Source organism: Passer montanus, unplaced genomic scaffold (assembly GCF_014805655.1).
Source record: "Passer montanus isolate IOZ18808 unplaced genomic scaffold, ASM1480565v1 scaffold2, whole genome shotgun sequence".
Lineage (NCBI taxonomy): Eukaryota > Metazoa > Chordata > Aves > Passeriformes > Passeridae > Passer > Passer montanus.
In genome coordinates, this window is record NW_024366591.1 from 468,816 (window position 1) to 490,973 (window position 22,158).

Genomic DNA, 22,158 nt, shown 5'->3' on the forward strand with positions numbered 1-22,158 from the left:
CAGTATTCAGAAACATGCATGGCATTTCTGTTAAAGAAACTCAGATGTGCTGAGACGCGAGGGATGGCATTCTTGTTTTTATCAGTATCTTGCAAAAAAAAGTTACATGTTTTTAGGCTTCTAGGGTACAGAAAAATACAGTGACAAATGTGTAATTTATGCACATAAAAATTGAGGTTCTTGATCTCCTAGATGTAATTTGTAAAGAGGAGGAGGAAATGACTAACCTGAAGCCTAGACGGAAATGTGTTTATTGAGAAAGCGTGGGGGCTGGGGGGGCTTGACAGCTCTTCTTTGAGTGAAATGTTGTTTCTTGTTTTCACTTGCTGTGAGATCCAGGAGTAGGATGGGGCTGCACAGAGAAAATCTGTTGCATTTGCTAGCTTGTGAATATGTGGAGTAAAGCAAAAGGAAACTTAAAAATCATTGAGCACTATGTGCCTGTGTAATTGCATCTGAACTGCCTTGATTGAATCCTGTTCCTTATACCACTATGCTTCAAGGGCAGGCAAACTTCTGATGATTCAGGGCCAGGTGAAGACAGACATCAAGTTCCTCAGGAAGTAAAATACCTCTAAAATAAAACTGGATCTCTTGCCTAGAATGGCAGGTCTGCAATATCTTGAATCCTGTTGCTGACAGGATAGGTTCCTTAACTAAATGGTCATTGCAAAGGCTCCTGATCAGGCAGAAAGACCACAGAGTCAAAGCAAATCAGTGAGGATTCTCCTGGGCTGGGTGCTGTTCCTTTGTCTTCTGCACTGGCATCACTCTGTGATGGCCATAGAGGGTGAAGAGACTGTTCCATGTGGTAGAATTCAGAGCAGGGATCAAGTCTGTGATCTGGACTTTGTGTTCAACTATTGCTGTCAGTCCAGGCAGCAGTATGAGAAGCTGCTCAATAAAAGTCCAGAGATCTGATCAATTTTAAACCTGGAAACCACAGACAAAAAGAGTGTCATTGTCTTGGTTTTATTAACTGTCAATCCCTGCAGCAGTGTTTAGGCAGAAGAAAAAATAAAATTAAAATTTTGTGTTAATGAGCGACACATAAAACGTATTAGGGTCATTTATGAAGGCAGAGTGGTTTTTGCAAATACTTTTGGAAAGCTCTTTATATTCTTATCAAGACAAGAAGTTTTAAAAATAATGAGAATTTTGTAGGGCAGTATCTCCCAAGCTTTGAGTTTGTTCTTGTAGTTTTCAAAAGATAAGGCAGCAGGTAGTCAGCTCTGTGGACTTTCTCAGTGTATCTACTTTTCATCCTGTTTCTCAGGTCCCAGAAAAGTTCCACTTAATAAAATGTAGCTACTTCAATAAGGTTTGATTTCACCTTTGTCAACAAAAAAAAGGAAAAGTTTGATCCCACTGTAAAGCAAAGCAGCAGCTGGCATTGGTGGTAACTTTACTAGACAAAGCTCTATATGAATATTAGCAAGGAAGTAAATGCATACGAATTTTCACTGAAAAAAGTAATTTTGCTTATGATTCTAATAATAAGATTTTAACTTTCTTGTGAAGTTAATTATGCGATGCTAGTAAAGGTAATATAAGTGATTATTGTCATATTGGCATTTATTTCAACAAACTCTGTAATTTTAACTGTGGCTTTATCTGTGAAGTTAAAACTTGTAAGTTAAATACTTTTTAAAGTTATTTTGGAAATTCCAAGTAGGACTGTGATTTTTTCAAGACAGCATATAATTTTATTATATAATCAGATATTGTTAAATTGTCAGTTTATTTACTTGCATTTTTGATTCTGCAAAGATTGAATATAAAGGACATTGGTGGTAACATCAATTTACATAGAACAGGCTTTCTTTGATGAAAACTCAATTGTAATAGTTCAATTGCATTAATATTTTATTTGTATATGAATGAGTAAAATCTATGCAGTTTATCCAATAAAAATTGAAAATAATCTCATTAATATTAACTAACACTGCAGTTCTACCTGATGAATCTCTATTTCTTTTAGCAAACAAAACATTTTTCTAAGCTGGGCTGTTGAATTCTCTTACTGCTTTAGACAAAAGTAGTAGCTTGTGCATTAGGATTGACAGTTCATATTTCCAAAATATAAACTGCATCAATAATAAAAATTCTGTGATTTAGTAAAACCCTACCCACATAATACATCTGTAAGAATTGGGATTAAAACCTGACACCAGTGAAGTAATCTGTTGAATTTGTAACTAATGTTTCACCTGTAATTTGTAGCTGATGTTCTGCACATAGTTATGCGTGCTGACTTAACAGTTCTTGGGTTAGTGCTTTAAAAACACATCTGACCCTAAAGTTTCTGGCTTTTTTTTTCTGGATTCATTTTGAGTTTAGTCCTGCAGGGTGATGAATGCTCTTCATATGCCTGAAAATTGACTTCAGTTATTCTCAAGGGGGACAGTGCAGTGTTGAGCAGCATTTTTAACAGAGCATGCACGCATCCTCCTGTGCTGCCAGAAAGGTGTGGATCAAGTGCTGCCATATTCAGCTTTTTAGTTTGGATGCATTCACTGCATGCTACAGTGATTTCACGTGATAGTCAGGCCTGTGGGGAATTCCATGTATTTGTGGTGTTCCTGATTGTAAGGGAGAATTGGATCCCAAGTTTTTGGCATACTCAGATTTCTGTAGATTATTAAAAATGTGGTGTCTGTTTGAAAAGCTTAGTGCCTAAAGCAGAATGGGTTTTAATGCAGGAAGACACTGTATCAGGTAGCAGTTAATGAGAGAGACTATCAAGATGAATTTAAGAAAATTCCATCTTAAATGTTATCCTGATGTTCCATACATATATTCTAAGTTTTTATCATGTGACTAAGAGAAAGCAGAAATCCCTAATAAGTTGTTGTTTAATGCAGGAAGAGAGGTCATTTTCCTGCACTGTCATGGTGCTTCACTAGCTTGGACTTGCTCTTTTGAGATATCAGAGGGGACTTAACAGCCTTCTTGAGCCTGCATGTCCAGAAGGTCTTTTCCTGGGGTGACTTTTCCCATCTGTTCATCACTAGGACCACACTGCAGAGGGCATCTCAGCTTCATGATGGTGCACAGTTCCTGATGATGTACAACTCATGATGGTGTACAGTTCCTGATGATATACAGTTCATGATGGTGCACAATTCCTGATGATGTACTGTTCAGGATGATGTACAGTTCCTGATGATGTACAGTTCCTGATGATGCACAATTCCTGATGGTGTACAGTTCATGATGGTGCACAGTTCCTGATGATGTACAATTCCTGATGATGTACAGTTCATGGTGGTGTGCAGTTCATGATGATGTACAACTCATGATGGTGTACGGTTCCTGATGATGTACAGTTCAGGATGATGTACAGTTCCTGATGATGTACAGTTCCTGATGATGCACAATTCCTGATGGTGTACAGTTCATGATGGTCCACAATTCCTGATGGTGCACAATTCCTGATGATGTACAATACCTGGTTTTCCAAGCAAGCATTCCAGGCAGTACCTGTTCTGAAGTCAAGAGCAAGGAACAGAGTTAATGCTCTCCTCCAGCACCAGAAGCCTAAGCCACCTACCAGATTCCAAAAGCTATCAGTGCCCCCCATATCAGCCCCACGTGTCCAGCCAGGCAGCCAGAATCTGTAACTTCCAGGCTCTCAGCTCTGCAGTCTAATGGCAATATGGAAGCACCAAAGTTTTGCTGCATTTTTAAACTGACTAGAGTATAAAAGTAATTCATATGTCAAAGTAAGTGATGTAAGGAAAAGCATTCTCCTTTTATTATTCACTTGTCAATTCAGTGTAGCAAAGCTATTTTAAGTGTACATGAATTCCTGTAACCTATCCAATCTGCTACAGAGTTCAGCAACTGTCTGGATATAGGATCAGTATGGCCAGAACAATGTGCCAGGTTTTCACTCAATTAGGCATGCATTCAAAGCAGTACTCTGCATATGTCATGGTGGAAGTCTGTATTTCACTGTCAAAGGACATTGGTTTTTTGGTGATTAATTTGCTGAAAATAATTTTTGTTCCCCAGATGTGTTTCAGCTTCATTTTGTGCAAATTAGGTGGAAAAGCTTTGATTATTTTATGGTATTTGATTTTTGTCTACTTCTGTAGCAGCGGTATTTTTCACAATTGGTAAAGACATTATATATAAGGCAGCTGGATTGCATTGTTTCAGGGGTCTAAATTAATTGCCTACAACACACATATGACATTTCCAGGACTTTGGTTTGGCTGTAAAATTGAGAAGCTGAGATTTCAGTGCAACATCTCTTTTAACATGGCATTCCGTCTTGCAGCTACAATACAAGTAAACAATCAATTAGTTCCACTCATCTTAAAACAACAGTGTTGTAATTTATTCCTAATTCAGATAATTTTGCATTCCTTGTCATATACATGAGAAGAAAAAAAAATACAGAGAGATAATACTTCCACACTACAAGTCCATGTACTGCTGACATGGAATATGTGGAGAATTTCATACTTGAAGGAAGGAATGGAAAAATAATCTAATGTGTTGTTTATATGGTGATGATATATATCTTTGAGACATATGTTAGCTCTTGGAGTATTGAATGCTCTCTAGGTGAAGATACATTGCTCAGTTTTTATAAAGATATTTTTATGTATATTTTGGATAAAAGCCCGAACTCTTTCAAATAATTTGAGCTAAGGGATTAAGTAGGTAACCTGAAATTGAGGATGGATTATTTTATACCTGGTTGTAAATAATCATGTACAGAAATAAGATATGTATTTCTTTGAAAGCTGTTGCACATTTCTAAAGTTGGAAAGTCAAATTTTAAGTGGGAAGTGTTCTTGTTAAGTGAAAAAGTACTAAGAATATTTATCATATATTGAACTAAAAATATGTATGCTAACTTCCAAATGGGGATTAAGGATGTGGATAACAATAGGGAATAATGCAGAAATAGAAAATTGAAAGCAGCTGAGGCTGTGTCCTTTAACCTTATGCTCTGAGATCTTACGAACTAATTTGGGTTTGCTGTATATATATTGCAATACCAAGAGGCATCATTGAAACATTTATTGAGTTTTTCAGTGTCCATTTTTGTTAGTTTTCTTCTACCAGGTTGGAAGTGTGTTATGAAGTGTGAGCACTTGCCAAACTCATGTTATCCATGCACAGTTAGCATTCTTGCATTTGTGCAGAGTTAGACACACTGGAACCCTCTGTGCAGAAGTAAACCTTCACAACTGTTGTGTCCCTTTTCAGAATTTATGTGTAAGCAGTTTTCTAAATGCTGCTGTATTTAACTATAATGGACATTGCTATTCCATTTAGGTGAGCTTGATTAAAGTAATAGAAGAGGAAGGATTTGTTAAAATTGATTGAGAAATCACAAAGTTTGAAATAGACTTTAAAATGATGAGAAGCAAAATAGTCTTGTGATGAGTTCTTTTAGTCTGTTGTTTTAAACCTGCAATCCACAGTCACTCTGCAGCCATTTGAGAACAAAAAATGAGATGGATACAAATAACATTCTAAAAATCCATAACTTTGTTGGGTTTGTAATGCAGATTTCATATTTCTGCTATCACAATTGGCTGGTGCCAAGTTTTTGCTACTTGCTCTGTTTTAGATAACTCTAATATGTTGAAGGCATAAATGTAAAGTCTGGCAGAGGAACACTTGAGATATTTCAATTTTGGCATTTGGTCAGTTACAGTTAATAGGAGTGGTTTGAATTGCAGGGTGCCCACTGTAACAGAGATATTAAAAATTTTAAAATGAATTGTTCAACTGGAAATGTTGGTTGTTCATTGATCATCCAGGGGCACAATGGTGATTCATTTGTCTGGTACTACTATGTGAATTATTGTGTTCTTTAGTGGTGGCAAAAAGAGCTGCTGAAAAAACACCTGAGCACTTTTTTTAAAAGTATCATTTTAACTCTTGTTGGGTATTTTTTTTCTTTTTTTTTAAGAGTCATAAAAATTCAAGTAGTTTGTTTTTTAAATATCAAGTTGCATTCCAATTCTGCTTTCTTTTAAAAGACTTCCGTAATAAAATCATGACTTTCATCAGCACAATTACTAGTTGATTTACTTTGGCATACCCTTCTCTGCCTAGAGAGACATGAATGACACACTTGACTGTTGAATGAGGCATTCAGAGACTTGAAGAGAATGGGTTTTCATCTTCTTTTAAAGTTAACCTTGTGCCAAACTTTTGTAGAGACCGTGGAGGTGATTATTTCATATTGCATAAATGTCACTTCCTTCACGTAGACGTTTTGAAAGGGCATTCTTTGGACATCACATCACTTCCATTTTAGTCAGGTTTGCTCTTGACCCAAATGGAAGCAAGCTACCTTTTTATTGTTTCCTAAATGAGGAAAACTTTCCGTATTATTTATAAACTGTGTCAGTGAATTTGTATTTCAGGCATATGAATGAGAAATTGGCTAATCAATTTTTAAAATGGGAAGAATCACAGCATTACTTGTCTAGAAGAAATCATGATAGATAGATCTATATAACTGTATATATATACTCACATACTCATAAATATGTGTTGTTTTTACATGATATTGAATTATTAAAGATTACCTTTTGTGTCAGAAGGATGCCAGAGGGACTCCATAAGGCAGAAATGAAATTACAGTGCATAAAATGGTTTTGCTTATTTTCTTCTTTGATTTCTCTTGCAGGATTGTTCATCTTCAGAAGAATACAGCATTGCTGCAGCATTGCTGCCCCTGACAACTGCCTTCTATAGGGTGAGTTTCTATTGCAACCACCGCTATTATTTTTTTGTTTACATCACATACATTGTTAAAATGGAGAAAGAGATGACAAGAGATACATGACAGACAGGAAGATTAATTCTAAAATTTATTAATGTCAATGGAAATCATCAAATAGACTGATATGGACATTACTCCAGAAGGACACTTATTGATGTTGGGTCATTAAGATTATGAGACATGCACCCAGAACTAAATGCTGGGTTAGAGAATTGTCTTTGAATTATGTTTAGTCACTAAAATAATAGAAAAGGATAATTTCTGATGTTACTATGTAGAAACTGTTTATTGCAGTACTACTGTGTTTAATTTGGCATGTTAAACATGCACTGGCCAATATAATACAATGGTCACTGTAGTACAGTTGGCCAGTAAAGTACTTGGCCAAAAGTACAAGTGAAGTTTTCAGTCTGGGTAGTTGTTAATTTTGGAGGATATCGTGACTGGGTTGTTTTAACTATGTATGTGTTTTCAATTTCTTGTTTTGCATTCTTTTGGGGGGAAAGTACATAATGATTGATCATGGCAAAATACAATATGAAAGTAAATACAAAAATGTAAACAATGCACATTTTGTAAGTAATTATTTCAGAAAGAGAAGTCTTGTGGTATGACTTATTTCAATGTCCCAGTACAGTAGTGTTTTCACCAGTTCTGGGTAGCTCCAGTCCTGCTTTTTAGAATGTACATACCTGAGGAAATAAGTTCAGAATGTGGACTGGCTTACAGTATTAAATAAACTTTTTTTAATGTGAATGTTGTTATGCAACCCAGTCTGGGAAATAAGTGCTTGGTCATTGGTAATTGTTACACTGTGATATTGCAAAACAGTAATTGCTTTGACAGCTTATCTACACATTAATAATATAGCAATTGAAAAATGCAACCTTCCACCTTCGGTCAGTAGTTTTTAGTTTAAATTATATATTCTAATCAATTTCTGGGGTTTTTTTAAACTAGAAAAAGATTCTGTCATGTTGTTTTTAGAATAAAAATCTCAAACTTTAGCAATCATAGAAACCAGAATCATCTTGAAGGCAAGAGCAATTTTGACAAACTTAAATGTGTAAGAGATCTCCTGACATTTCTTGTTTAAACTAGTATTTAACAATGTGTATGGAGCATGAAGTAGCAGGGTTTTTCCTCTTCTAATTATTTGAACTGTAAAAAAAAATTATTTAAATATGTTTTAATTTATAGCTGTACATAATACCCCACAATTCTGAAAATACAGAGTATTTTCATTCTCTTACGTAAAGTAGCATGGTGAGATGTTAAATTTTTCAGTCCCAGCAAATTGACTTTCTCCCATCTTTAGATCCAAGTTTATCTTTCTCTGTTCCCTCTGTTTTGAGTCCTTCAGTAGCAGAATTGTTTCACATTTGCTGCTGCCACAAATACTTAATTTGAGGGAAGAGATAATGAGCTATAGAAATTTCCCTCTTCCCTATTTTACTTATTTACTGCATGAATTCTACATTTTTTTAAGAAACTTCTGCTTTCTTTTATTTTCTGGTTTTTAGTTTTGCTTATAAGAATAGCCAAGAGAGTCCACATAGCTCTTTTCCTTGAGAGGTACAGGGAGTATTTTGGGGTATTGATACAGTTTGGTTAGATTCCTACCTTAGTAAAGTTTGATCAAGTAGGCAAAAAACAAAAAGAAAGACAACAAAAAGAGACTTTTTAATGTAGTATCAGGAGTTTTGAAAAAAGCTTAAGCAAGTTTGGATTTCACCATGAAGCAGAGCAAAAATCTGGGTTGAATGTAAAATATATTTAAGTCATTTCATCTACACACTTGTATTTTTTGGTAGAGGTACCAAGATCTCACACCATTTCTCTCACAGAAAGTTCTCTGAAATCTTTTTTTAATAGCCTGGACTATTTAACTCTAAAAATACTCTCAGGAAACTGTGAGTCCCTTGATGGAAGAAGCATGATGAGTTTTTTAATGTGCCTGACCTGAATTAAAAATTAAAATAACCTGACTATTAACTTGCAAAAGCCAGCTGTTAATGCATAATAGAAAAAGAATTTTGTTTTTCCCAGATCTAATCCTCAGGTTCAGTGATGGTCCCCTTTGGTATGTCCCATTAGATACAATTCTTTGGCAAAAGTACTTATTTTGGCATACAACTGTTCATACTAAACACAAACTGACATGCTGTTCGGAACATAAGATTATTACACGAACTTTGCAGTGATTAGTTAAAAGATTAACAGTTTATGGTTCAGTTTGAGTAAAACTTACACTTTTGAGTAAACTCATTATTTTTGAGTAAAAGTTTGTACTTTTTAGAGGGTCTTTCAGCTTCTCTAGAGGTTTTCAAAATTGTGTCATAGACTGGAGTGAATATGTTGTACCTGGCTTGAGCCTGTGCTTCAACATGAAGAATTATAATTTATAACTCTAATTATCATTTATAATTCTAATTGCATTATTATATGGCCTGTGCCACACGATTGTGTTGATGCTTCCCAAGGATGAAGCAGTGCGTGGCAGGGTGCAGTTGTTTATTGGTGTTTCTGTTCTCAGAATGTTTAATGCCAGCAGCCTTTTAAATCTCATTTCACCCACCCCTTTTGAGACTGGACAAGGTTCTTAGTAGCCAGGAATAGAGAGGAACTGTGCATCTGACAGTGGCACAGGGTTCCATTTGTGTGCACGTTGGTGTCATTGCACAGGCAGTGCTCCAAATCAAGTTATCAGTGACAAAATCTGTAGTAAATCTAAAAGTGTGGTAGAGTTCTAAGAGTCTTTACAGTTCAGGCCAGTCTGATATTTTACCATCTGTGGTTGCTGTAGCATTTTGATGGGAAGTTGTGATGGGATTTCGTGTTGCAGCATTTCTTTGTTAATGCCATTCCTGTTGCTTCCAGTGAAGTAGCATAAAGAAGTTACACGACTTCACAGTTCCTTTATGGAACATTATGAACATTATGAAATGTTAGGTTTCATTTTGTTTATCCAAGATAAAGCAGAGCACAAATGAAACAATTACCTGTTCTTCTTAAATAACTTCACTGTGTTTTACTGAACACAGTGCAGTCACCAAGTGTTTGAGGTGTATAAATCATGAGAAGGACCTGGTTTTGTTTGAGTCCAGCAGATAAGCCAAGAAACTGAGCAGTAACACAACTTAAGACTTGGAGATGATGTTGGTAATATTCTGGAAGGGTTGTGTCATGCATTAGCCTTCAGGGATTTTAAAATATTTTTGGTAAAACAGCAGAAAATTTAAAGAAGGGAGCAAGCTGGCATGATGTAACCCATCTTGTCTTAATGCCTTTGCTTATTTAAAACCTAGTCTAGGGTATTTCTACACAGATCCAATTAAAATTACAAGAAACATCACGCTGTGTACAGCGTGCTAGGAGCTCTTGGGATGTCTGGTGAAATTTCAGAATTCTCCCTGAAGTCTGGTGAGTGATCTATTGTGAAACTTGATCAGGCAGGATTTGATCACACTCTAAGTCAGAGCTGATGGGATTAAAGTCATAGACAGGAAGTCAGCACTGGTTGCATATTTGTGGCCTGGAGTAATAATTGAATTTTTCTAGAAAAAATAGTCCCAATGCTTTTTAAAATTTTTAAATATTGGACACAAGCTGTTAGCAAAATGTGACTCATCAGTGACAGTGGACTTTGGTGTGTACTCTTAATGTCACAAAAACAAACAAATTTTTGCTTCTGGGTTAGAAAAAGGTTTTAGTTTACCATTAGTAATACCGTTGGAATTTTGTTTAAAATTGAAACAATATAAATAAAATGTATTTATACGTGAAGATAAAAGAATTTTTCCATGTTTTCATGGTACCAATGACCCATGCTTATTTAGTATGTGCTCACTTCTTCTGTGTATAAAGTGGAAATGTAGTATTCCTTGGTGCTGTGGAAAAAAGGTCTTGTTCCATGTGGGGGAAGAGAGGAGGAGAGGAAAGGGACCTATTTTAATCATGTTTTCCTTGCATTAACTCATGGAGGAGCAGTTTGGTGCTTGCACAACCAGCATTGTCCCATCCCCAGGCTTTGGGCGCCCTGTTTGTCCCAGGCTCCCTGCCAGGCTGGCAGGATGTGGTGAGCCCCACGCTGCCTTTCTCGCAGGCTCCAGTTCCAGCCTGTCCTGGACAATGACAATGACAATGACACAGCAGCAGATCCGCCACCCCAAGGTCCCCAGTGCTGCCCCAGGCAGGGGCCACCTCTCCATCTGCCCTCGCTGCAGCTCAGCTGATCTCTAGCACTCTGCTCAGTCCCTCACCCACTGAATGTTAGACAGAGTTGGGTTCCCCTCTCAACCTGTTTGTGCAGATTATAGTAAAATTTTCTACCCCTCAGGGATCTTTTTCAAAATTTTACAGCTAAAATGTTGTGGTTAAACTGGGTATGATCATCTGTGTTCCCATACCTTCCTACCACATTGCACAGTCCACAATAACACTTGGAAATTTTCTGTTGTTGGGCATTCAGAAGTGTTTGAATAAAGGAAATGTCATAATAAAAATACACTAGTCTAAGAGTAAAGTTTTATCTGTGTAGGTATTATTAATGGGATTCCATATTTATAGACAAGCATTTCTTTAAATGGCAGTATTCAGAGCAGTATTATTTTTCAGAATCACACATTAATTAGAAAATTAGAAATTAATTTAAATTTCTGAGTCAGTTGTTTTTAATGGTTTGCTGTATGCTTGGAGAGTGCTAATCTGGTTTAGGCAAAAAATAACCCAAATGCAACAAAATTTCTCACAGTTTGGATGTATTACATTCAAATTGACATTTGTCTTTTAGCAAGATGTACTGGAAACTGCTTTTGAATTTTTATATGACTAAATTATGTAATTCTTGGGAGGGCGAGAGGGAAAAACTGATTTTTAAATTGATTTTTTAAATGCTTCTAAGCCACAAAATTTCAAATAAAATTTCAGTTGGATACTGATGTGAATTTTTTTGTAGAACTTGAAATGGAATGAGAGAAATGAGTCTGCAGCTTTGCAGACTGGGGCTGGCTGAAGTCCTTAGTATATGGCATCACTGGGTTATTCATCTGCATGGCTGCCCATTTTTCATTTGTACTCCATGTTCCTGTACTTTTGTTGAGAATGAAAGAGAATTACATAAAATATTACGCTTTTTTCAGAGTTTTTAAAAGAACATTTGGTGTTAATAACTTAAAATCTTTGAATATAGTACAGAACATTTGTTCAGGTCATCTTAAGAATTATCCTGGCAGCATTTTTTTGAAGAAAAGGATTTTAGTCCAAGGGCTTTTTTTATAATCTTCCAGGACAATACAAAATTGTGAGTTAAGTAAGAAGTTGAATGAATAAAAAAATGTGAAACTGGAAGTATTTCATGTTAATGCACCAATAGCAATAATTCAAATGTTTTCCATAGTGTATTATATGTGGTGTTTTGCATAACATAACAGTAAAATGAAAGTACTTTGAGTGTGTACTTTGGTAGCTGAAATGGATTACCAAGTTTTAGTAACAGTTATGGCAGAAACTCAGTGGAAGAAAGTCTTCACTCCTGAAGACTTGAAATGCCTGAATAAATGAGTGCTCAGCTCCAGAGCCTGTTGGGTGTAGGAGGGATTCCCAGTTTCATGGATGAAGTGCTTCTCTGAAGATTGGAGACAGTGCTAGTGAAATTCGGAATAGTTTATAATATTTTTATCATTATCATGAACACCCCTTCTAAGAAAGACCCAATTCAAGGTTAATTATGTAACAGAAGCTTCATAATTTGAATTGTGCTCTTTGTTGTGTAGCAGCAGCTGTGAAGATACTCCTGAAAGGCTGATGTGGAAAATCTGTGATGATGGGTGAAGAGTTGATTGCATTTTTATGTCTTTGTCAGGCAGATTTTACAGTTAGTGTCAGCTGGAATCAGTGGAATATTGGTCCACCTGCTGTGGAAAACAGTGGAATAATTTGGTACTAACATTATCTCTGTTACTTAATGACAATATTATGTTAGTGTTTATTTTAGAATTTGTGTAAATACCGGGGAATTGCATAAAGCTATTGGATGATGCAGTTAATTTAAAAAAGCAAAATTAGTGGGGTTTTTTACATTTAACATGACTTTTGATTTTTAACTTTAATTTCTGCACAACTGTGATTGTCCCAAGTAATTCTCATAATCAGCAGCATGCTTTCAGCCTCCTGGAAAGCTAGGAAAGCTTTCTGTAACATGTTAGCTTTCTACACTGAAATATTTTCATTCTTGCGCCTAGTTATTATACTTCCTTCTAAATCTTTCTGTCCTACTCTGGTGTGCTTGGATTAAAATCACTTCTACTTTAAAATTCTTCACTCTTGAATTGCTGGCTTTAATTTAGGAAACTCCCATCGTGAAAGACTTCCTTTATTGTCTTGGCAAGGAGTTTTGTCTGCTTCCATTAATTTTCTTTTTGTATCTCTATCCTGCCAGTTCTGATACTATCTTAGTCTATGGAAAAGTTTTTGTGACTGAAATAGTATTAAGTAACATTATTTTTAGTGCTAAAATTATTTTATTTATCCATTCTCAGAATGCTAATCCCTTTAATATAGAAACACATATAAGTTGCCTGCTTAAAAAGAGCATGGCTGTATCATGTAATGATAATAGAGAAGAAGCTGAACCACAAAGGAACATTTACAACATTATCAAGTATCTATATGAACATTATTTGCATTCCTGGAAAATCCAGGAGCCTTAACTGTGTTGCTTTTGTACAAAAGAACAGAAAAATGAAGATACTTAACGCTCAAGAGCTTACAACATGTATTTGAAAGAAGTAGTAATACTTGAAGCCAGGCAGTTTGAAGCTTTGGAAGGAAGCTGTGGAGTCATCATTATTGCTCATGATTCATGACAGTCATCATTATTCATAATAGTAATCATTACTGTTGGTGATTCTGTGCACCAGTAGGTTAATTAGGGCTGAAGTTGTAATAGACATGACCTAAAAGCAGGATTTTATTGACTTTTGAGAGAGAATAATGTGGTTACTTGGCAGGTGCTTATGAATATGAGTGGGGTCATAGAAGAGCATTTTTAAGGCAATGGTCAGAGTTCTGTCAATATTTCCAAACACTCCTCCAGTCAAAAGATTTTATTACATCCATTAAAAGTTATTTTCATATAAATATTATAGTTCAGTAAATTATTTTTGTAAAAGAAAGCATACTTTTCATTTTAAGACAGGAATCTGAGGATTCTTGTTAGTTATGATTGAGTGCTTTTGCAGTATCCCTTGCAAACACAGGCACCCAAATGTCATCTCTGATCCTTAAGATTTTAACTTGTGCACTTTGCATCTGAATGGATACATAGTACATGCCTGTAGAATACATTTTATGTCTTTGCAGTACAGAATATCTCACTTCCAAAACTATTTTTAGGTGGGGAAAAAGAAATTAAGAAAGTATAATACAACAGGTTAACATGGAGAGACTAAGTGGAGAATGTTTTTAACACGTGTCTGTACAAGGAATTTAGGAAATCAATTAATGAGGTAACTTTGCTCTGTTGAAGAAGCTGGCTTTTCCAGAATGGTAACACAATGGAAAACATAGTTTAGCAATCTGTAGTTCCTTTCCTTAGTGGTTTGTGGGAGGAAGTACTCGGTTGGGAAGAGAAAACAGGAAATTTCCCCCAATTAAAATGGACGTAATGATAAATTTTGTAGTAAATTTATGTTAGTGAGGAACTGACTCACTATTGCGTAGAATACGGAAAAATCTTTCTGTTGCATTTCCTCTATGTTGGATCACATCATTTGTAACTGATTTCCCTTTAGCTTGTTTTCTAGAAATGGTACATAACTCTGGTTTGAGAATTTTAATTTCGTTGTTGCCCATCTCTTTACGTTGTTCCTTCTAGGGGGGATTACAGTGTTACAGAAATTCTGATTCACTTAGAATTTTCACCATGAAAGAATTTCTGGTGGCTTAATTAAAATCTAGTAAAGCTTCTGAGCTTAATGTGAAGGAATGTAAATGAAGTAACAGAGTCCCCCATGCGTTTTCCATATGTGTAAGTTCAGCTTTGCCTCCTCATCACCACATCCTTATCCCAGTAGAATGGAACTTTCTGCTTGAAAACACAATTTCCTTCATTGAGTTCCATTTCGTTGTAGCATTATTATCCGACTTGAGCAGTGTTATTCTATGTTTCCATGAGAGAGCAAATGCTTACAGATGGTAAGGGAGGGAAATTGCTGATATATTTGTGTGTATTGCCTGCTTCTCTGTGAATGTCTCAGTTGCCATCCTAGATAGCTCATTAACAATTTAAACTGAGTGTGACCAAAGAATTGAGGTCTCACAAATGCTTTTCTTCCTTACACAGCCAAGTGATATAAGCCCATAATTGGGGTTTATATCTCCTACTTTTGTTTTCATCCATATCCCTTCATTTTTTTTTCCATTTGCCGCTTCTGTACCTTCATGACAATACCTACAGTTGGAATTCTTGGTAGGATGCTCTTCTTGACTTCCTCTGATTAATCACAGCTCTCTGAACTTGTGAATACTATATCAGCTCGTTGTCATGAGTTCATAACACAGAGCCAGTAAGAATTCACCGGGCAGGAGTGTGGCTGTCCTCTTCCTCGTGCACTGCATGTGCCAAAACTGCACCTCAGCATTTGGCAGAACTGTTCCTGACAATATCCTGCTCTGTAAGGCACTTCCATTCAGCACCTCCACAATCATTTTCTTTGTTGGTCAAACTGGATTTTGTTTGATCTCTCAAATGGCTTAGCTCAGAGTGCAAGTTCAGTTTTCTTTTCCTTAATTTCAGAATTCTTCATAATATTGCAGTTCCTAATTTTGCCCATCCTCTTTCACCTGAACCATGTAGTATATATATAAAATTTGTATTGCCAAGATGAGATCTACTACTGTTAAAATGTTATGAATTTGCAATTTATATTCTGTATTGTACTCTTACATCTTTCAAATTTGCTCATCCTGTTCTTGAGGGCTGTTGTTTTAGTAGTTTCTTCAGATAAGGAAATGCTGCATATTGAGAGAAATTCAGAAATAATTTGACCAGTGAAGACAGAGAAAGCTCCCATAGAAGAAGGGAAATAGTAATTAAAGAATGAAGTGACAGAAGAACTTAAAGTAGTTATTTTACTACCTCCTTGGGGGATTACTTAGATGTTCTACTTAGCCAGGCTTTAAGTTACATATCAGGTCACCAATAATTCTAAGAACCATTGTTTGAATATAGATAAAAGCCATGAACTTGTGAGATTTACAGGGTTTATTTATTTCCGAGCACAGACCTGGATAACAACTTTGTTGCTGTGGGTTATTTTTGTGGGTAGAGCCAATGCCACCATTCCAGTGCACTCACAGGTGCACACTCATGGCTGAACCACCTGATCCAAAGTTTTAGGAGATTTTTAAAATAATTGTCAAAGCTTGAAAAACTCTTCAGGTGGATTCAGCACTTCAACTGAGAATTTGTGAAATCTATATCTTAACTAATGGATTTAACCCACCAAAACTTCATTGTGATGTATAGAGAGAGAAAAATCAAACTATTTCTTATCCACTTTAACCTTCTTTAGAACTGTAAAGTTCTGGTATGAAAATATCTTCTCTCTTTTTTGTGGCATCTGAACATACGTTGTTCTAGACAATTTTAGTTTCCTTTCTTTCTTTGTATCACAGAGCTATTTAAATCTCTTTTTATCTCTTTGGAGAAAGAAGTATGTTATTATGTGTATTATTTAATGTTACAGGGGACTTTGTATTAGCATCTATCCATCGTGATAAATCGTGTAGAAATCTGAGGTATTCTATATGGCTTTAAGTAATGACTAGTAAATTACGCATGACCTTCAGGAATCTAGGATTAGAGATCATGAGTAATTAGATGTTTAAATGACTTTTGCCAGAAAATGTATACAGTAAATAAAGCTCCATCCAGAATTACATCCCATTTTTGCAAAATTCTAGAATTCTATTGCCCTCTGCTGGTTTAGTGTACCTGGCTGTGATTTGGTAGCGCTGAATTATGAGTGAATTGACCTTCCTTTTATTTTTCATGGTAAAATAATAGTAGATAAACAGTGTAATGGACCACTTTACTGCTCATTTTATTTTAAAATATGAGTCAATCTTGACTTGATGGCAGGAAAGGGGGAAAGTTGTTTTCTTTTTTGTTGCCAAGATTTTCAGGTTGGAGACGAAGCTCATTTTAGTATTTCACCATTTTTTTCTAAAGCAGTAAAATAGAAATCAACAGAAGCTTTGCAGTTCTTCCTTCATGCTTTTATGACATTGCCCCACATTTGTGTGCACAATATGTATGGATATAATTTTATACTTCAGACTAAATAGGAAAGCCATTGATTGAATTGAATTTTTTGACTGATGTTATCCATGTAGCACACAGTCAGACTTGAAAACATACTCATATAAAATTATCCCTGTTGGAGTATGTGTGCAATGGCTTTAAAGTGAAAGAGGGTAGATTTAGAATAGATAATAAGAATAAATTGTTAATTGCAAGGGTGATGAGAAGTGAGGGAAGGTTGCCCAGAGAAGCTGTGGCTGCCCCATCCCTGGGAGTGTCCAAGGCCAGGTTGGATGGGGCTCTGAGCCACCTGGGGTAGTGGAGGTGTCCCTGCCCATGGCAGAGCTGTTGGAACTGGATGATCTTCAAGGTCAGTCAGTGAGGTTGATCCTGGGGGACAGCTTTGAACTTTTTTGGGTTTACCAGGATCTGTCCACACAGCATGGATGTGTCTGCAGGGCTGGCTGGTAGAACGTTTTTACATGCAGAGTTTGGTTTGCATCACTTGTGCAGGGGTGGCTGCAGTAACTGTACCTGCTCCTGGTGTGCTGGAGGTGCTGGCTGACTGGATGTTTGTCTAAGCAGGGACAGGGACAGGGAGCAGCTCTTTAAGTTAGCAGTGCACTGTGTCCTGATGATCTCTAAGCCTACAGATTCCAGGGATAACTGTAAGCAGTAGAGGAGAGGAGGAGCTTTGGCATGCAAAGGTGCTGCAGTAGCTTCCTCAGAGGGTCAGATGATGACCCACAGCCAGTGATGCCTTGAGGAGCTGAGGAGGAGGCTACTCTTTGCCTTCAGCAGCATCCTCCTTCCACTTGTTCTGCTTCATTTTCTCAGCAAATATATCCAAACCAATAACTCAGGCTGTCATTTGGACACAGAAAGACACTTTATTTCTGTAGTAAACTGGATTTCTCTAAAAAACTAACATTAACTAAAACTAACACTCAAAGTACTGTTGAGTTTGCCCCTTCATTTCCATAACTGAGAGACATGCAGCAAAATCCTGTGAGGAAAGAGCAGTTAGGTATATTCGTACTTGGGGTTTTATTATTTTTGGTTTGAAAATCACTTTTCAACTTCACAGTCAATAGCTGATCCTCTGCTTTGCTATAATAAACTTCCTTCTTTAAGCTTTTGTGGTGTAAAGGGTAGTAACTGCTGAGTGACCAGCACAACACATGCTTTTCTTTATCAGAAACAAGCAATCTAGATAATTTAATGTTACAGAGACATTCTTTGAGGGCCTGGACCCCACAGCAAGTTTGGGAATCTTGGAACTGGTGCATATTTCTTACTGAGTTGCAAATATAATTTTCACAATCAGGAGTATCCAGTGTAGGGAAACAGGGAAAAAATACCAGGCAGGTGTTATCCAGTACCTCTCAGTAAGGTGGAAGTAATGGCAAGATAATTCCTGAATTCAGGAAGTTGCCTGTATAGTCTTACATAGCAAGTCCCAAACCTTACATAACAAGTCCCAAACCTACCTTGTATTCTCACAAACTGAGTATGTAATTAATTATTTTGATAGGGCTATGGTCTGTTTCATACAAAATTTGGGAAGGGAGCGTTTGGGAGTTCTTAAGTTTCATTAATCTGTTTAAAGGACTCAGTGTCCTTTGCAGAAGTTAACTGATTTTCTGTTGCTTGTTACAATTTACACCTCGATGCTCTTTCTGTCATACTGACAGCTTTAGAATAAGGACTTCATCAGTTCAAAACTATTTTTATTATTTTCTTCTGGGGTCTCTTTTAGGCTGTCAGTCCCTAAATCCTCCCTTATAAGTAGGAAATTCTTTTGCTGCCTCCTGCATTCATTCTGTCTGGCAGGAGTGAGTTGCTGGGACAGAGAGAGAGCACAAACATCAGTGTAGTTTAGCTGTCCTGGGTGAAGATATGTTTTTTATATGTAGCATTTCATGATGGAAAACACCAAACTACTGTTCTGCTTAAACTGGAGAAATTCTGAGCAAATTCTTTTGAGTGCAGCAGTGAACATTGGGGCTCTTTTGATGTGTTAGGTGAGTTTCCATTCTAGGGAAATGGGCAGACTAAGCACTCTCAGCATAGAGAATATAGACACTGCAAACTTCATGGAATGCTTATGTTTTTATCAAAAGTATTTTTAGTCCATGGGTTTAGGCTGGGCAGGAACAGCAGTGTGCTTCTTGAGGTTGATATTGTTACTGGTTTTTTTTACAAACAGAGTAACCCAAACAAGCAGAGAATCCAAAGTGATTTTGCCCACAATAACTGCCAGAGCCAGGAACTGCAAGTCCTGATTTTGATTCTGTGCTCTGGCCACTATCAGGTTGTACCATTTGTTTCAACACATGCAGGTGATGAGAAGGATAATATTTATGATCACTGAGCTTTTTTTGATGTGTTTTCTTTCATGCTTTTGTAAACAAACTTTTTTATTTGGTCTAGGAGTTATTGTCAGTGTTGATTTATGTTCTTATATGTGAACATAAATCTCCAGTGTTTAAAAATTACGTTTTGTACATGGCTGTTCATGATTTTAAATTATGAGCATAGGAAGAGCATCTAAAAGCCCCTCAGCTTTCCTGTCATGTTTGTCCCCATTTGAAAATAATTTATCTCATTTTTATTTCTTTAGACCCACTTTTAGGAGCTTAAACTTCCTTTTGAGTTTGTGTCAAAGACTGCCCCTTTTCTACCCAGTTTACCCTGTTACCTGGTGTGGGCTGAGTCATCGAAGGCAACTGAAGATGTTAATAGCCAACTCACTCCTTCGTGTGCATTTACTGCACAAACTGACACGAGTTAACCCTACCAACTAGCTAGGCTTGAACAGACTTTTTTCCTTCTCTTTTGTTTTCTCATCCCCTTTTTCTTTTCTGTTCTGTCCTTTCCCCTTTTTCCTTCCCCCTCTTCTTGACAGTCTTGCTCCCTTTTTGCAGACCTGTTGTGGCTGGGAATTCAGTCCCAGTGAAAAAACAAATAAGTCAAAGTAAAAGTCATTATATGGCTTTAGCACTAACCTTTGCTTTCAAGCTATGTTGTCCATATTTTTATTCCATTATTTACCCATCATCCCTGTTCCTCTATAACACAGGTTTTGTGCATCTGGATTTTGAGGTAGGTCAATGATTGGGCCAGATCAATCTGTGGGCCCGGTGGTGTGTCTTTTGTGTATGATTAGGTTTTTCCAAGGGAATGTCCAACAGTCCCTACAAAGATGAGTAGGACACTGTTTGTGCTGACCTGTTCTGGGATTTGACAGCTGGATCAGGCATGGGAGATCAGTTATCGTTTCCTGTCATCTGCCATAAGCTGCAGCACAATTGAAACTTGGGCATCTGTTAAGCAAACCACATATCTGCTCTCTCAGTCTGCATTGAATAAACAAAGTCACATTGAACATTATTTGAGTAGATGTAGATTTCTTAACAGGTTACCAAGAAATTCTGATGAAATTCTGCATGATAAAATCAGAATTATACTGCTCACTTTTAGATGGCTAAGCACAAGAAGGCACTTCAGTGGGGTAAATTCTCTTAGCATGTCACACAGAATGTCCTTAGCTATAGAATTTTCCAGAACCTTTGATAGGGAATAAGTACATGGCACATGATCAGAACTTTCAGTTCATGCTGTACTTGGAGGAGCCCAGTGAGGAAAACACAGTTTGAAGAATTGCAAAACGGGAAATCTGTAAACCAGACTGCGACATTTTTGGTTGTAATTTCCTACCCTTCCACTTGAATGCCCAAGTGCCAGCTGGGGAAATATTGTAAGTACTGGCTGTTCTGTGCAGTTCTACAATTACAAATATTAAATGGAGTAGTATTCATGCTCTCCAGGAAAGTGTTTCAGAACATAATCACTGCAGTAAAATCTAAGTTCTAGATACTGTGTGTTTCAGGTAGTGGGTAGTATTGTGAGTTATAGATATTAAATGAGGCACCCAGTAATGTACTTCATTCTTCAGGTCTGCTGCAGAAATAATCATAAGCACAAATTTAGATTACCTGCTTCTTTGCTACATGCAGTATACAACATTATTTTGTGGCCTTATTTTTTCAAAAAGTAAGAAGATATGATGAAGGATTTAATTCTTCTTTATTTGGGTCATTGCAATAAATTTCCTTCCTTTGTATGTGGTTATCAAGAATATTAAACAACTCCCTGGGAGACTAGTGCAACCTAAATAAATAGATGTACTTGAAAAAAATGGTTCATTCATAATGACTAATGCTGTAACAATTCTGGGTTTGTTTGAGACTTTACAGTGATCCAGACCCTTGTGACTTCAAAGAACATACCCAAATTAGCACTCTTTCAGGAACTGGATTTGGGTCATTCAGTTCAGTAAATAACACTGAAGATAACGATTTATCTAATCTTCTGCTGTTGCAACAAATGCTATTTATTGGAAGGACTCAGCTGACACTTTAATTTTCACTATTACAGTAGTAGTGAAATAAACTAAATAAAATAAGAAATCATTTTCATCTGTTTGAATACTGATTTCTATGTTGTACAGCTAGGTTATTGAAAATACTGTGGTTTGTTGGCAAGGAAGATGTTTTATATTACATATGTGTTCTGTAGTGTAATCACAAAATTCTTAACTCAGTTCTCATTTTTCTACTCTGAATCAAGAAGACCATGCCTGGCACTGGCATTAGACTTGTATACAAACTCCCTGTGTGTTAATATCTTGAATGGCACAAAACTGGAGATGATTTCTCTAGCCTATATTGCAGTACAAAAGTTGCTATATTTCATATTTCAATCTGTACTACTAATCATATATAGACACATATGAGTATGTCAGTTCTGAAGTCACAGCCTTTAAAAGTAGTTGAATAATAGGACTGATTTGTCAACTTTGCATATTTTTGCTTTCAGAAATTAGCACCTGGGGTTAGTCAGTTTGCTTACACCTGTGTACAAGATCATCCTATCTGGACTAACCAGCAGTTTTGGGAAACAACCTTCTATAGCAACGTGCAAAATCAAGTTCGCTCCCTCTACCTTACAGCCAAAGATGACAACCATGCAGTGCAGTTGAAACAAAAGGTAGAAGACTCTATTAATATAATAAAGTAATATTTTATTC

General features: G+C 36.5%; 1 protein-coding gene across 6 annotated transcripts in view; it reads left to right on the forward strand.

Annotated features, from left to right (window-relative positions):
* Positions 1–22,158, forward strand: part of SBF2 (SET binding factor 2) — a 232,705-nt gene that overhangs the window by 160,390 nt on the left and 50,157 nt on the right. For all 6 annotated transcript variants that reach the window (XM_039706765.1, XM_039706769.1, XM_039706763.1 and 3 more), the window contains exons 17-18: positions 6,665–6,733; positions 21,948–22,118. In XM_039706765.1, the coding sequence (XP_039562699.1) occupies positions 6,665–6,733; positions 21,948–22,118 (240 nt within the window). The remainder of the gene's footprint in view (positions 1–6,664; positions 6,734–21,947; positions 22,119–22,158) is intronic.